This window comes from Melopsittacus undulatus, chromosome Z (genome assembly GCF_012275295.1).
Source record: "Melopsittacus undulatus isolate bMelUnd1 chromosome Z, bMelUnd1.mat.Z, whole genome shotgun sequence".
Lineage (NCBI taxonomy): Eukaryota > Metazoa > Chordata > Aves > Psittaciformes > Psittaculidae > Melopsittacus > Melopsittacus undulatus.
Genome location: NC_047557.1, coordinates 30,811,930 through 30,828,672, shown reverse-complemented (window position 1 = coordinate 30,828,672; position 16,743 = coordinate 30,811,930). Strand labels below are relative to the sequence as shown.

The following is a 16,743-nucleotide window of genomic DNA, read 5'->3' as shown; positions in this document are numbered from 1 at the left end:
AAACGAAGTTTAATAAATCGGGGTTTTTAAAATCAAAGAGTATTAATTAAATGTGGACCTGAAATACAATTTATTTAATAAGAAAATGTCTACGAAAATAATGTATCACATTTTCATCTAGATTGTATTCTGTGTGCTAGCAGTTACTTCTAACTTCCTTCTTGTTTATTGTGGGCATGTCAACCTGCAGGTCCAAATTTGTATAGAAATGCGTGTTTCTTAAATGATTTAAAGCTCTTATTATAAAACCCTGACAGCAAACAAAATCCTAATGTAACAGACTAATGACAAGGCCAAACACCCACTTGTTTCAATGTGGTAAAGGAGAATACATAGCAGTTTTAATATCCATTAGTATGCAGATGAATTCTGATCTTGCTCTGTCAGTTTTTGCTTAGAATTGTAGCACATATGGTATTCTGTGTTCCTTAGTCATGTATTTACCACAGATTGACCAGAACATAATTCTAATCTGCATTTAAACCATACTTTCTCATTTTATTCATGTGGAGGGGTCACTACTAGGCTACATAAGATCAATCACATTTGTCAATCTTCTACTAAATCTGAAATAAAAGCCTCTTATGAATAAAATTTCAGCTATGTTTTGCATGTGCTGGTTTGGGTAGGAGGTGGGGGAAATGGGAAGGAAAATGGGATAGGGAATATGGTTTTGTTGGATTTTTTTTTTTCCTGTTTGAGTTTTTAAGAGGCTTTATCTCTTTATTTTCTAATTTCAAAGTTTGAAAGCATGTTTTCAGCATGGTGTTTCTTCGGACTTTCTAGCATGTCATAGAATCTGTTGTAATTTAACTGTATTTTGTCTTTAATTTTTTTGTGTTTTCATAACATGTGTTGATTGATGTGGAGGTGTGTTAGCAAATAAGTGTGTTTTCTTATTTGTAGCCACAAAAATAAGTGTGCTTAGCTGTACTTTGGGGATTTTTTTTTAATAAACTTTTACACCTGATGTTCACATGCAACTCACGTTAAGCTCGGTAGGAGCCTCATGCTTTTACATGAGACAATGAGATCTTGAAATGTTCATTCATAGCATAATCTGTTATGATGCTTGTTATGATTCATAGTCTGATAACATAAAGTCCCTTAGCACTTCTTTTAAGAAATAGCTACTTTTATTGTCTCAGTAGAGTACATTTTATATATTTGAAAGATGAAAATATACCACATGCAATTACTTCACAAGTTAACTGCAAAATATTTTTTGAAGAAAGTTAATAAATGTCCAAGTGTAAGTGCCCAAATTGAGTTGTGAAAATGGCAGTCAAAAATTGACAGTTTCTGAAGCTGTAAGCAGTTCCTTTTTTTTTCCTCAGAAAAGAAAGTTTTATGTCAAGTTTCATTTTGCACAAAGTGGTTAATGTCAAATCTCCCCTTAGGAATGTCAAGTAGCATGTAGAGGAGTATATAAAAAAAAATTGTTTAAAAAGGAATGGATGTTCAGCATCTTTAAAAACTATTCCTTAAAAGTAAGCTAATTATTGAGATTTGTGTTCATGATGCTGGTAATTTAGACAGGTTCGTCATGTGATGAACAAGTCTCATTCTTTTTGGTTTTATGTCCTTTATGTCTACAGTAGGGTAACTGCACCTTTAGACATACATCTTCTTAGTTGAGTCCAGATGCTATTTTGTGAGTGTCTGAAGTGTCTGTATGTGCAAGATTGATTGGTTATGATGGTCTACTGCTGTTACTAATTTGTTTCCCATTTCCAATTGGCTTTTACTTTTTACAGCTTTGAGCAGTAATTCAGTCCCCTACGCCTCCCTGATTGGCTCTGTGTCCTCCCTCTCTAGCCAAACTACCACTCAGTCCTTATATGATAATAACTCTCTCCCACGGTTCGCTCGAAAAGGTCTAAACATCTTTGTCTCTTATTATTTTCTTTGTTCAAGCACTGTTTTAGATGTACATCAGTCCACCTCCATTTCTGGATCAGTCTAGAGTTCTCTTGTGCCTTCTCACTCACATATTTTCCATAGGGGTGCTTGATCTGGATCAGTGTAATTATTAGATGACTGTCACCCAGACTCATTTTGAGAATGGCCAAGTTCTATTAAGTGAAATTTCTAAGAAAATGGAAGACAACCAGAACAGATTCAGATAAATTAGTACTCATGGACTAATTTCTTAATTTAAATTTATAATAAATTTTTCCATTATATCTGACTATTTTGCTTTCTTAGTTGACTGACAGTGTGCTTTAGTATCTACTTTAAATAATGTCTTACCATCACAGATGTGCTATGAAGGTAATATATAAATATATAAGTGTACGGTTAGATGAATTAAGGAGAGTGCTACTAGACATTATTTTGTACGATGCCTGAAATGTCAAAAAATCAAAAAGAAAATGAGAATTAAAATAAATAAACAAATAAATGAAAACATACTGTAGCATGACTGTGTTGTAACCACATAGTCATTTTAGAAATTTTCAGCTACATTTGCAGGAAATGAAAGTTCACTGTCTTAGGCATGCTCTTGAAATTCATGGTGACAAAGTAAACTGCATTGTGCAACATGGCTTCCAGCTTGAGCCCCCTTGAGTCATCACTGTTTTCTCTTTGTAATTTCAAGAGATCCTGGGGTTCACTAGCTTGATATTTTCTAGCCAGCTCTGATTTCTTCCCACGAGTAATTGAAAACTCAGTTTCATTTTAGGTGTGATAGTGTAAAGCATGAAGAGAAGAAAGTAAGCATTTTGGAGAAGGGTTGTGAAGACTAATAGTGTGAAACAAACGTCCCAAATTTTTGCCTGGCAAATCTTCAGCTGGCAGATTGTTCTAGTTGACCCCACATCTTGTGTCTTTCTTTTGCCTTGCTGTCCTGTGCTTGCTTCCCCACCTGTCTATATCTCCAATTCCCAGTTCTTCTTTTTCACTCAATATCTTCATCAGTGGACAAAGATGTTTACACCTGAAGTAGATTGTAGGTACTTTTGGGGGTTGATAAAAGGGGTTTCAGATAAAGCATATTTAAAGGTACTAGTGCAGTCAGTGTGTGTGTCCAGCCAAACTATACAACCCCTGCCTCTACAATCTGCTACTAGTGAAAACATTTTTGAAGTTCTAATTGTCTGATGTCCAATGTTGTCTTCAGTGACTTGTCTAAAAACAACGATGCATGTTATTCTAGTCATTCATACTTGCATGTTAGTCACTTCGAACTTTCATAAAATATTTCAGTATTTCTAATTTAGAATACATAGTCTTCTAGACCTTGATGCATTACTATTAGTCCTTATCCATTTCATTCTTTATGATTTATTTTATTAAATTAATTTTATGTTGGTTTGAGGTTTCTTTGTTTTTTACCATTTCCTTTGCAGGTTCAGGTGTCTTCGGTTACCTTGGTAACCTTCATTCTTCAAGTTCGTTTTTCTTGATTATGCATAAGTCACTTTGTTTTCTGTCAAAACACTGTTCTTTCCCCTTTAGGGCTCTTTCAGTGTCTGTTTCTCAGCTCACCTTTTCTCATTTAATTCAATGGAGTTTCCATTTCATGCAGTGCAGGAGAAGGAGTTTGAAATGACATTAAGAGTCATTACTCAAAGCAGAGGTCGACATCAGGTCTAACTGTCTCATTTTTCCATGCCTAGCTAGCCTCATTGACTCACATTACAGTAACTCTTTCCTCTACACTAGGAATGTTAGCTTTGGGAATATGCTTGGTGACTTCTTTTGATTTGGCTTCAGAGCTCATCTATCCAGAGCATGTCCTGCTTTGAGTAACCAAACTGTTTGCCTGCTTCTCTCACATACGACATCTTTACTACTTACGCATTTCTAGCCATTCTAACTACTACATTTTCTAAATTTTAGAGTGATGGCATCACACTAGTTTCCTTTAAATTCTGTTCTTCTTTCTTGTTCAACAGGTATGGCCAGTCATCCCCCAATACCTATCTTGGAACTTGCAGATCACATTGAAAGGTTGAAAGCAAATGACAATTTGAAGTTCTCACAGGAGTATGAGGTAATTTCCCTCACTTTCTCATTATTCAAATTATTTAAAATGCCATGTTTTCTGTTTCTCTGGACATCTCTCTGATACACACCTACCATGGTGGTGCCAGTTTTGTATGATATTAAAACGATAAAAAAAAAAAATGTGTAAAATTACTACACTGATGGGGTGGTTTCTTTGCTTGTAACAGTATGGTCTCTTTTTACAACTACATGTGCCAGGCAGATTTCATGGGCACATGCCTGAAGTGGTGTGTGAATGATACACCACTTGCTCTCCATAATATACACAAACATCCATCTACTTCGCAGTTAAAAGATCTTACATTATATTTAAAATCTCCTGTGTAATCTTGACAGGACACATACAGTATGAGCTCCAAAGTAGTTACAGCCCACTGTGTTAATTTTGTGTGCATTAAAACCATTTGCAGTTGACTGGTTGCCCTACTATACCAGTTTTGACACATTCTGTTTTCCTTCTATCAATAATACCACATCTGTGAAGTCTATAGGAGAATGGAAGAATTTAACTGGAAGAGAGTAATCATCCGCCTTGTCTGCAGTAATCCATGGACTATTGGGTATTGCTACTGTGGAGCCATATGAAGTACAGCCTCTTATGTCAGTGATTTGTGGCTAAAGAGACTTAGATAGCTATCCATTAAACACAGTAAATTATAGTTGTTTTTTCAATACCCATATTGTCTATGTCAAAAATTTGTAGGTAAAGTATACACTAAACCATCAGAAAAAAAAAATGCTTATTTAAGGTATCTATGGGTGGTCATGTCATTGACCCAAGTATTAATAGCTCCCAGAGGGATCACTGACAGTATTTTCTTTATAGTCTGCTGTGCCACTAATTGTTGCTTAAAACTTCCAAAGACTTTGTTATAATGGTAGAGTAAAAGCACATTTTTTTAGAGAATGTGGAGATGGTATGGTTCTTCTTACACTGCAATTATCTTAAAGTTTTAGTAGTATATGCTGCCTTATTTAAATCATTAAAATCAACTTGAGAACATAATCTTAATCATTTATAGCACACATTTTGAAGATACATTAAGTTGTTAAATTGTAGGTATATGTCCCTCCGGACTTGTTTACCAGTCTGCCTAAAAATAACAGCTTTCTCGGTTTTTGTTATTTTTGTTTTATATAACAATGTGGGCAACTGTAGGTCAACATGAAGCTTCATTCACATTGCTTTTCCCAGTGGTATTCAACATTTATCTTTGAAATTCCAGCTTTGGAGATGAGACTTCATTTCCATGTAGTGCAAGGTTCATCCATTTTGAAACAGAATTAGTGAAAAGCATTGCTATTTGATTTCATGGTCTAGTCTAGGCAGTGGACTAAGGCTGCAGATTGATGATCACTGTAAGTCATCTCCCTGTCTTGGCTGTGCATTCCTCTTGTCTCTCTTGTGCCAGTCCTGGCACTAGCACATGTGCAGCTGTTCAAGGATTATCTCAGGAAATAAATTCAGCTAAAAACTAATTGTTTTATTTTTCTTTGCTGTTTTCAGTTGGATCAGTTCCCTGAACTAGCTCACCACATTTCTGCATGAGCACTAGTGCCAGCACAAGTGAGTTGGTGGGGTCATTTCTGGTCAGGGATTGGGACCTTCTCTTTCAGGAGCAGTCCTCTCTAATGTTCCTTAAAAGCAACTGTTTGATTCTGAGACACAAATGAGTACAGATGGTTACAGTTGAACTACTATCACTCCAGATGGCATTTGAACTGGGGACAAAGAAGGGAAAAAGAGATATTTTTCATCTTCAAGAGTTAAAGATGTAGCATGCAGCAGGAAACCACAGATCTTTGTCAATAGTAAAGTCCTCCAGTTAGTTCCCATTTGGAGAAACAAACCGTCTTCCCAGTTACCACTGATTTTTTTTTTTGATATGTAATGTCCTTTCCTCCTCACATTAAAATATTCTATTTTACTCTGTATAGAATTTCTTACATTGTATGAATGAAATTCTTCAAACATAAATGGATAGTATACAGCAACTGTTAGGACAACTTTGTGATACCATAAAATATGTATATATATTTGCACAGTTTCTTGATGAAACCTGACTTCTCATCCAACCTGTAGCATTTCTTTCAGGAGGTTAGCTGCATTTCAATAGAAATTTATTTTTCAGCACACCCTACATTACGTACCACTTGAAATGAATTACTTGTTTCACAACTCGAACGCATCTTTTCATATTACATGGAACCTTTTCAAGCTCTTCAGAAATATTTGAATACTTGTGCCTGTTCTGTCCTCGATCCTGTTCCATCCACTGCCTTTTGATCAGAATTTCTGATCAAAATTTCATACAAGTTTGCTTTTCTCTTTTTAGAAGAATATCACTTCCTTGCCTGTCTTGCTTTCTCTTCAGACAGACAGAAATCTCCCCATCTCTTCAATACTTCTAAAAGAAGAAAAAGCAAATCTACGTGCAGTCCCCTCTCCTGATTTATACCTTCTGGCATAATTTTCTAATGGTTTCAGTTCCCCTAACTTTCTTGCATCTTCTTAGGGAAGATGAAGGAAAACATCTTTGTAGACCTGAACCATGAGAAAAGACAGATTTCCTTCCTTCAGATAATCCCAAACTCAGCCCACTGTTCTCCATTCTTTTAGTACAAAGGTTTCCTAACAGGTTTTTCTGTGTTTGTGTATTGGGGCGTTCTTTTATTATTATTGCTATTACTATGTTTCTTTTTTTGGGCTTTGTGAAATTAGTTGAGAAAATCTGAAATTTCCATTCAAGAAATAGTAAATCCAAACTGCATCCATTTGCATTCTGGTTCTGAAAGGAATGCCTAGCATAATAAGGCAAATTGGAAGAGTAGGTATTGCAAAAAAGTAAGTAACAATATGCATAAACTGTATTCTCGGGAAAAAAAGAAAAAAAAGACCCAAAATTAAACTATACAACTCATTCATTGCTGTGATGCAGTAAAAGGGGTGTATTCTCCAGTGTAGACTGTCTTCCAGCTGTGTAATGTTTTATTTCTAAGCTTCAGTGTTGTCGATTGGTGTTCCTCCTACATCTGTAAGTCTTCAGAAAGTATTTTATATTGTTTTCTTAAGGGCTTATCCTGCTGCAGTTTTTTCAGGGGATGATCGTGGGAGCAGTGGAGACATCTTTCTCACAACTTTAGCTTGAATACCAAACTTCATGGCAGAACAGGGGCCAAGCCTTAAAGTTTATGACTACTGCAGAATGCCATGTCCTCTTCTCAATAAAGTTAGTTTCTAGATATTTCACAAGAATTTTTTCATAATCCTTTATTAATTATTATTAGCTTGCAATCTTGCAAACCTCAAGCCTCTGCAAAATGTTGGTTTACCTTTTTAACATGTTGACATATCCTTTCTGTCACATAGTTGTTTTGTATTGCCTAATTAAAAGACAAAGTTCTTGATTGCAACAGATTATTATGAAGCTTTTTCTGACTTTATCCTTTTCAGTGGGATTTTTGTGTAATGTAAGGCTCCATATGGACTTGACGGCTGCTGAGCAGAAAACTGTATCATAAAAAAATTGACCTGTATATTATATTTCCTTCTTAACTTAGGCTTCAGAATTAACAATAAAAAGTGGTCATGGAAATAGACTGAAACAGAACAGTCATGTTCTGCCAACCTCATGCAATACATGGGATGCATTTAATAATGCATCCTGTGACGTAGAACAGAAAACCTGTTCCTCCAAAGCAGATTCCTGGGTCTTGTTTAAAATATGTTCACATTTATTATCTGAGATCTGTTGTAATAGCTTTATATCCTTAAGGAAGCAAATTCGGATACATACTATTTTTATGTGAGAACCTGTCACTGCAATGCAAAAATTACATTATCGGCGTCTTACTGTATGATTTACTCTGTATGTGTGTGTGTATGTGCACTAGTTAACTATTATTATGAGAAGTTATATGTAATTTCAGTGCTTTTCCTCATTAGGCTTCTTTTTGTAAGTTACAGCCAGTCTTTTGCTTGAACACTGAATATTGGAAAAGATGAGGATTCATTTTGACTCTGTGCCATACTGCTGTACAAGTATTATCGTAGCTTTTCAATATCAGTGGGTAGAATTTGTGATGAGAATGCAATTTAATGAATACAGTACATTTATGTGGTTTTTGTATCTCAAGCTGTGATAAGATAAACACTGGACACTAAAATACAATAAATTTTACACAGTTAGAAGTGCGTATAAAACTTACTATTGATATAAACCACTTTAAAAGTCCATAAAGTCCATATAACCTACTGAATGAATCTGCAACAAAGAAACAGCTCCACTTAAATGGCATATCATTACAGATAATAGTGACTCATATGCAAAAATCAACTTCTTCTTAGCAAAAATTTGTTTTCTATTCTTTTTCTTTACAATAGCTTCCTTTTTCTAATAGTACAGGCATCATTTATGGGTACTCCGTAGCTTTATGTTCATAGGATGTGCTCCATTTATTGAGAAACAATTAATGTAATCAGTGAAGGATGAAAAGCTGTTTGTCTTCTTATTAATAACACATATGCTGTTGCATTCACCTAGGTTGTTTGGTGCTTAGTTCCACCCAGGTTAGTATCAGAGCCAGCAGGAGAGTTACGATCGAGAATTTTAAGAAATAATGCAGGAATCTGAAATGGCACTAGTCAAGATTTATAGTAGTGTATTATATTTTTCCTTTTGTGCTGTGAATGCTTCCTAGGGATAACAGCATTAATTTATGCTTATATAATTAAAAGAATATTCAGATAAAAGTAAGCTGGGTTGACATAATCGAATGCTAGGTTTAGGCCTAATACCTAATGCTATTTTGCCAAGGTATCCCACAAAGACAGTTTAAATAGTCAAACACTGTAAAAAATGTTAGTTTTATTTTGCCCAACTGCAAACCATGATATGCGTGAGAAAAGTTGTCCACTTCTTATAGCAAGAAAAATTATTCAAGGACAGACTATGTATGTCATTATACGTAAAACTGAGTTTTATGGGTGCTTTTTAGAAAGATTCATTTGTAATATTTTTGGTGTTATAGCGGACAATGGAGGAATTAGTGAAGAATTTCAGTCCTTTACTTGTTTGCTAAAAAGAAAATGTTGACAGTGCTTTAAAAGTACCTTTAAAAGTACCTTGAAAATTTAAAGCAACACCATTGTCCTACATGAAACAATTATAAAATTTGCTGTTTAAGAGCTGCTGTATTTCATGTACTATATTAAACAAAGCAAAACAAAAACAATAGGATGCTTTAATCACAAAATATTTAAACTAAGCAAGATTTTTCATTACTTAAGTGTTATTATTTATTTCCTACCTGAAGTTGAATGTAACCCTCTGTTTCCTACACAGTATTATTTCCGCCATAGCTTGTTATGATACCGTGGACAAAGGATTTTAATTGCTGATAGGGAATAAATAGATTACATTTAAGCCTGGAGGCGAAAAATTTTAAACCAGTAAGACTTATTCTTTAAAAATTAAGTTTTCTAAAGCTTTTTATGTAATAGTGTTTTCAAGTAATGGGTTTTTTTCCTCCGTAAGTATGCTTTACTTATATGCATATATAGCTTGTTTGATTTCATTGGAACCAGGTTTTACAGGATCTCATATGGTCATTGGAATATTAGCTTTATACTGTAGAGGAAATACCTTTGTTCTTGAGAGGCGTTTAGCAAAAGCCTTAGTAGCTTTCTAGCTACTTTTGAGCAGTTGAGTCACTTTCCTTCATAAGTCAACAGAAAATGTCTCACCTGTAAGCTTTTAACTTTTTTTAGGACCAGGATATGAACTTATATTTTAGTTCCAAAGTTTTAGTTATGCAAATAATATGGGTTTGTCCCCACCTCATGAAAATGACAGCCTTTAAAGTCTGATGTAAAAAACTGTGCCTTAATAAGAAAACTCCAGCTGGCAAGTTGCCGTGGTCATGTATTAATATTCATGCATCTAACATTCATGTTTTGGTAATGCAGTATGTAAGTCTCATTCTTTTAGCAGGTTTCTTGCATAATACAATAGCATCCTATTATAGATGCATCAGCTATGATAGGAGATTCTCCTCACAATCTCTGACATTGGTAAAAGAAGTTCAAATTGATCATTCTTACGGGTAGCTGACTACTTTCTCCTGTTGTGCAGAATCTGTTTGTATTGACATCCTCCCAAATCTGTCTTTTTCATTCTTCTTTCTGTACCTCATGTTAGGTTTCTCTGAGACCCACTACTTTTTGATGATTTAATTTGAGCCTCAAACACAGCACCTACAGTGCTGGGAAATTCTTTAATGGACATGCTCCCTTCACCTTCTGGGCTTGTGAAATCTATGAAGTAACTCACAATGCTTGTGACACACAAAGGCTCAAACCTGCTGGCTTTTACTTTGCTGGCATAGTAACCCTTATCAGAGCACTGTTCCAGGACAGGCAAGCATATGTTAAGAAAGGTCACATTTTGTCATACTGTTCTCTTCCCTGGTACTATGCCAGGTTATATTCCTGAAAGACTCAGGATCACAGCAGGGAACATTTGCTTCTTGTTAAAGTAGTATAAAGGAAAGCTTCACAATGAGAAGGTACAGAGTTTACTAAAGGGGGATTGTTTGAAATTCTTCTGAAAATACATTTTGATTACCATGATTCATAGTCAAAGTACTAACTTATGGTTGGGGCACTGTACTAATAAATATTGCTGAAGTATCTTCCCAGTAACAGATCAAACTTTTTCAGCAGCCAACAGTGTAGGATGCAATAGCTGAAAAATTAGTCAAAGCATGGGTGGGTAATAACAGTATTATAGATATCTTTATTTCTTTTGCACAAAGCACCCATACTGCAGTTACGCTATGAACAAATCCAGTTCTTTATTAATAACAGCTCTGTTGCAGACAAGCTTTCAGAATGAATATACTAGAAATCCTATTAAAATGCCATCCATTAAACCATTAAAGCACTCATTAAAACTGTTAGTACAGACTTGTTATTCATGAATTATTGGTCTTTCACACTTCTGAGATGTGTCTGCCGATACCACTCTACTCTTTGTTCCAGTGTGGCTATTAAGTCTGAGGAAATATAGATTAACTTTCTTTTGACAAAACAGTGCTTTGTGGGAAGATAGTAAGGCCACAGAATGCTTCAGATTGATGAGAAAAACAGGAAAGATTAAAGTTCAGTCCATTTGCCTGGTTTTGACATAATTTATGTTAACTACGTCTGCAGGCGGGCTTAAATATTAATCACTGAATTACACCATCTGGCCATACATCATACAAAGAAGTGAATGGGGAATGCGGTATTCTGGTGTTATGAACATATTCTCATCTACTTCTACAGATAACTGACAGAGACAGCTGCTGTTTGATTTTTTTTTTCTTGACATTGAAAAGCAGCTTTACATCACCTCAATAGTAAGGACTGAAAAGAAGAACAATATACAACAGTTAAAGCTAAGATTTAGATGTACCTTAATAATTATAAATTCACATTGAAAATAGGTATAATACAGAGCTGAAGCTCTTTCTCACAATAGGTAAGAATCTTACCCATTTTGAGAAAGAATACTTAGACCATAATTTTATAAATGCAACTGTATATGCAAAAATGCACATTGAACTTTATGTTTGCAAGTAGTTGTAATTACAAATAGGTAATAGGGTTTTGTTGTTTTGTTTTTTTGGTTGGTTGGTTGGTTGGTTTGGTTTGGTTTTGATAGGGTAAAGCTCAAGTCTTACAGTCCAGACTAAAAACTAACAGCATGCTAGCCAGACAATTTATTCTTTTATTTTTTGTTTTCTTGTCAAATGTGAAAAGAAAGTGTATGTAACATGTATATTGTAAAGTAATTTCCAAAATATTTGAGCACTTTAGGTTAACACTGAAAAGATCAGGCAGAATGTATTCTTCAGTGATATATCTAGAACAGTGCAGAGCAGTGTTGCTTCATTCTGGAACAGTAGGCTATTCATTAGCTAGCATTGCATATATGTCTCGCAGAAAAAAAAAAATCTGACTAGGTCATCACAGACCTAAGTTACTTTATTCACCTTTGTTCACTCAAAAAGGAAAAATGGGGAGATTCTTACTGAAAAAGTCGTCATGAATGTTTGATTGCTTTTCAAGTCATATGAATCACTGGTCAGCTTATAAGGAAGGTATGCTTACAGGTCTTACATATGCCATATATGACTCTCCTCTTCCCAGTGCTGATGGAAATGCGGTCACGTTATTTCTGCTCACCTTAGATGAAATAAATAGCACTCAGTAGTAAAGATAACTATATATTTTTGTGTTTAAATGAAGCAGTGTTCATCTGCTTCAGAATTCTATCTGCCGTATATCTCAGGGGATGGGAAAATATTAGCATGATGCAGCCAAATTTTAAGAAAATGGGATGAAAATTTTACAGAGTAACATTTTATCACTTGCTTTATTGATAAATAGGAATGTCACTGTTGAGTCAGGAAAAGCAGTGTTTTGGTTGGAGAAGGACCAAGTCCTAATATTGGAAGGATCAGGTTGCTATGTTTATACTTAAATACAGTACAGAAGCAATGTCTGCTTTGCAAGTGGCAGAATACCAAGTGGGTGATAGCTTGTTTTTCCTATGTATGTAGACAGAATACAACAAGGCTGAAAAAAAGTCATCAACAGTTTTTTAAAACTCTTAATAACTAGTCTGTTAAGCTACTAGCTTAATAATAGTAAGGTATTAATACTATTAATATATTAATATATGTTAAGCATTGTCTCAAAAATTGCTAGGTCTGTAAACCCAAATATTGGGTTAGGTTCTTTTAAATTTTTTTTAGTACAAAAATTGTGTGGAAATTAAAAATAAAATCAGATTCATACAGATCTGCTAACCATTCAAGAGCACCTTCTGAACTGTTAGTAACACACATAGCGGTACAACTCAACTGAATCATATCCAAACCACAAGTAAAATTTTTGTGGCCTCCCAAGCAGTTCATTTCTTCCTCACTCCTCTAAAAAGTTCCATTTCATTCCCTCCTGAGGGAGGAGCTGGCACACTGCCTCAACTACTGTAGCATGCAAAGAATGAGCCAGAACCTGAGCCATCACACTTCTCTGCTCAGTAGATCTGAACTAGTTTATGCAGGGGAGCATATCCAGACCTAGCTCCAGAGGACTGCAGTGAAAACAAGTCAGGAAAATTAGCTGGTAACTGATACAGAAGTTAATTCAGTCTATGATATTAGTAGATAGAATAAGTTTGGATATAAAAAAGAATTTCTTTACGGTAAGGATGGTGAGGCACTGGAATTGGTTGCCCATCCCTGACAGTGTTCAAGTCCAGGTTCAACAGAGCCTTAGGTGACATGGTTTAGTGTGAGGCAGGGGTTTGGAACTAGATGATTTTAAGGTACTTTCCAACCATAGCTATTCTATGATTCTGTGCATGTGAACAAAGCAGTTTTCTGACTGGCCAAATAGTAACTATTAAGCTGAGGGATAAATCCCAACAGATAACACTAATTTTGCACATGTTCATTGTCTGATAAGATCGACACTAATAGATTACAGGTCATATTTCATTTCCATTAACATAAAATGGACTCGCAGCTGTTTCAAGGCTGGGAGGAGTCAGCATAAGTGATGTAAAAATGATGGCTTGATGCTGTAGTGCCAATATGGAGCTTCCCACTTGTGCTTTTTTCCGGGTCTACTTATGGAAAGTGAACATAGTGTTGGTGAAGTGGCCCATCTAGATTCATCTGTGTCATTAGCATTTTTTTTTTAATTATTTACAGCAACCTAGCACAGAGAGCTGCAAACCACACATGTATGTAAGTGTTGATGGAATAATTTTGAGAACTGTAATGTTACAGCAAGGAAAAGTAAAACACTGCATGATTAACTGTGACTTCTAGGTCTGAGATGACCTTTCCTACAGGTGCTACTATAGCCAGCATAAGCAGATACCATCTGTTGCGTATTTTATATTCACATAGCTGTACGTATACCACAACCATAGAGGTAAAAGTAAGCAGTAGAGCCTGTAATCTTCCTGTTGATGAAGGATGCTAGAGCATGGGACAAGCTTAAGTAACTCCATCCTGGAACATGAAGGAAGCAGGGAATAAACAGTGCTTCTAGGACTGTATAGTTGTGTGTATAAATAAGAGATCATTAAAATTTCAAATATGCCTGAATTTCTTTCTTATTTATGACTCAAGGATGTAAAAATCAAGTCTCTTTATGTTGTCCCTCGGTGATACGCACTTCATTCCCTGAGCAACACTGGTTATCATATGTTGGCCTGACATCAAAATGAAAGAACAAAAACAATATTATTTTTCTTCTGGAAAACTTCTTCAGAAACATTTAGAGTTTATCTAATAAGCAGACCACTGAATTATTTGAACTCGTGTACTTAGTAATAAAGACAAAAATATTTATTCCTCTTCATCCCAGTGTTTTGCAGATTTCTGACATTTTTTGTTTATCCTGTTATGCTACAACCTAGACTAAGTGAAAAGATAAAAAGATGGATAGAATACCCTTGCCTTTCTGAAGGGAAAGCCTTGGATTTGAAAAGCTTATGGTTTAAATTCCTGGTGGAAATTTTGGATGCATAAATGCAAAATGCTTTATATAATGCATTCTAATATGTTACCATGTCCTGAAGTCATAGTTTTCTTTCAAAAGCAAAATATTTCCAGAGTAAACTGCAAATAAGGAAGAACTGCATTACATTAAGGGTGGTTGAGCACTGGAGCAGTCTGCCCAGTGGGCTTTGTGGAGTCTCCCTGTCTGGAGAGATTCAAAACCCACCTGGATGCATTCCTGTGTAACATGCTGTAGGTGGCTCTGCCTTGACAGTGGGGTTGGACTGGATGATCTGCAGAGTTCCCTTCCAGCCCTAATGATTCTGTGACTCTATAAACTGTGGGAGTATATGATTTGTAATGATTATAAATACTTGTAGTCCTAGCTTTTCTTCTCTTTCTCTTTTGAAGTCCATTGATCCTGGTCAGCAGTTCACATGGGAACACTCTAACCTGGAAGTAAACAAACCAAAGAATAGATATGCGAATGTAATTGCGTATGACCACTCTCGTGTTCTACTCTCAGCAATTGAAGGTAAGGAGACTCTTGAATTTAAACTAATTAAATCCAAAAATCTGGTATAATTTTACCTCCAATATCTTTGCACAGTACTAGAAAGAAGTGTTACTTCCAGTAAATTCCTATAATGACAGTCCTTTTTTGGTGTGTATTCTCAGTAATAAATTATGAAAATGCACTAAAATTAACACAGGATCACATACAGCACTGAATGCATCAGGTCTCTCTCTATATGCCAATGTGTTATCTAAAGTGAATTATTATTTCTGTTTACTTATACTAATTCTACAAAGCAAATATAGCAGTAACCATGCATAAATTAAGATTTTGGTCAATCAATAAATCTGCTTATTCAGTTTAATTTGCCAAATCCTAATGGGGGGGGGAAGGGGGGAAATCAGTTTTTATGGTAAGGAGAATTCTGAGAATCCTCTGTAAAAATTTCCTTTTTTTTTTTTTCATCTACAATCTGAGTGTTAAACAAGAGTGTTTAAACAAATGTCCACATGCATTGTTGGAACCTCAATATTTCACTGTCAAAGGAATGGCAGAGGGATATAATAATAATATCATAATCTTTATAATTTCTTTTTTTTTTTCCTCCAAAAGCTTTCCAAAATCTTGAGTGTTTTAGAGCTTTAACTTAAGAGAACTGTCCAAGGTGATCAGCCCTAGGGACTGTGTCTCTTTATCAAGTGCTAAAGAAATGGGAAGCATTTGGTTTTCACTCAGAGGGTTTGTTTTCTTAGCAGTTCTGCCTTACCATTGTCCTACTTCCTGGGATGAAGACAGATTTTGTTGACAGTCAGGTATTAATGATTGTCAGAATATAATCAATTATAAATTTAGGTGATGAAAATAAAATTTGCCTTTAGTAACTCTGAAAGGGCTTGCATATGAGGCATAAGATGTAGGGAACTGTGTTCAAGGTCATAATTATTTCAGTCCCACAAGTTAAACTGCAAGGTGTTTTAATTTCAGTTATGAACAGCTTATCTTTGGCTACTCCAAACCTGAAGAAACTGGATACTAAGACAGTATTTATAGGGAAATGCATTTAAATATTAGCTGCTAGGTGAAGAAAAAAGCAGTCCCAGTGGCTGAATCCTTCCTTATTTATTGCAGCTGCATACCATGGGCTTAGATAACACAGATAAGAAATGATTGCCTTGAAAAATTTGCTTATCAGCTTATGTTTGTGCCACCTCTGAGGCTTATAGAGCAGTTCTGACAAGATTTTATGTAAAGTCACATTTTTTCACGTAGCCTTATAGAATAATATAGCTGTATAGACCTGATGCTACCGAGTAGAACTACCTGGCTCAACACTGAAGAGACTATATTTTAATTAGCATTATATATGATGTAATTCAATAAAAATATCCCTTTCTGTATCACTGGCCTAGAGAAGTACATGGTCAGGAAAAGCCAGGAACAGCAATTGTACGGCCATTCTGAATTATTATGTGAAGTTATTTGGAACAAAATGTTTAACTCTGAAATAATTCCATTTGACAGAAGACTCAATATTTTCACAGAATTTTGTTTGGAAAAAGAGTTGTGTAGTGTAGGGGCGGGAGGGAAGGGAACAAGAGAAAGAAAAGATGTAATTGCAGATAAATTTATTTGTTAACTTGTAAGTCAGA

General features: G+C 35.2%; 1 protein-coding gene across 1 annotated transcript in view; it reads left to right on the top strand.

Moving 5' to 3' along the window:
* PTPRD (protein tyrosine phosphatase receptor type D) overlaps positions 1-16,743 on the top strand; it is a 303,359-nt gene that overhangs the window by 222,240 nt on the left and 64,376 nt on the right. Inside the window, exons 25-27 of the mRNA XM_031054317.1 lie at positions 1,758-1,877; positions 3,903-4,000; positions 14,989-15,112. Of these exons, the coding sequence (XP_030910177.1) occupies positions 1,758-1,877; positions 3,903-4,000; positions 14,989-15,112 (342 nt within the window). The remainder of the gene's footprint in view (positions 1-1,757; positions 1,878-3,902; positions 4,001-14,988; positions 15,113-16,743) is intronic.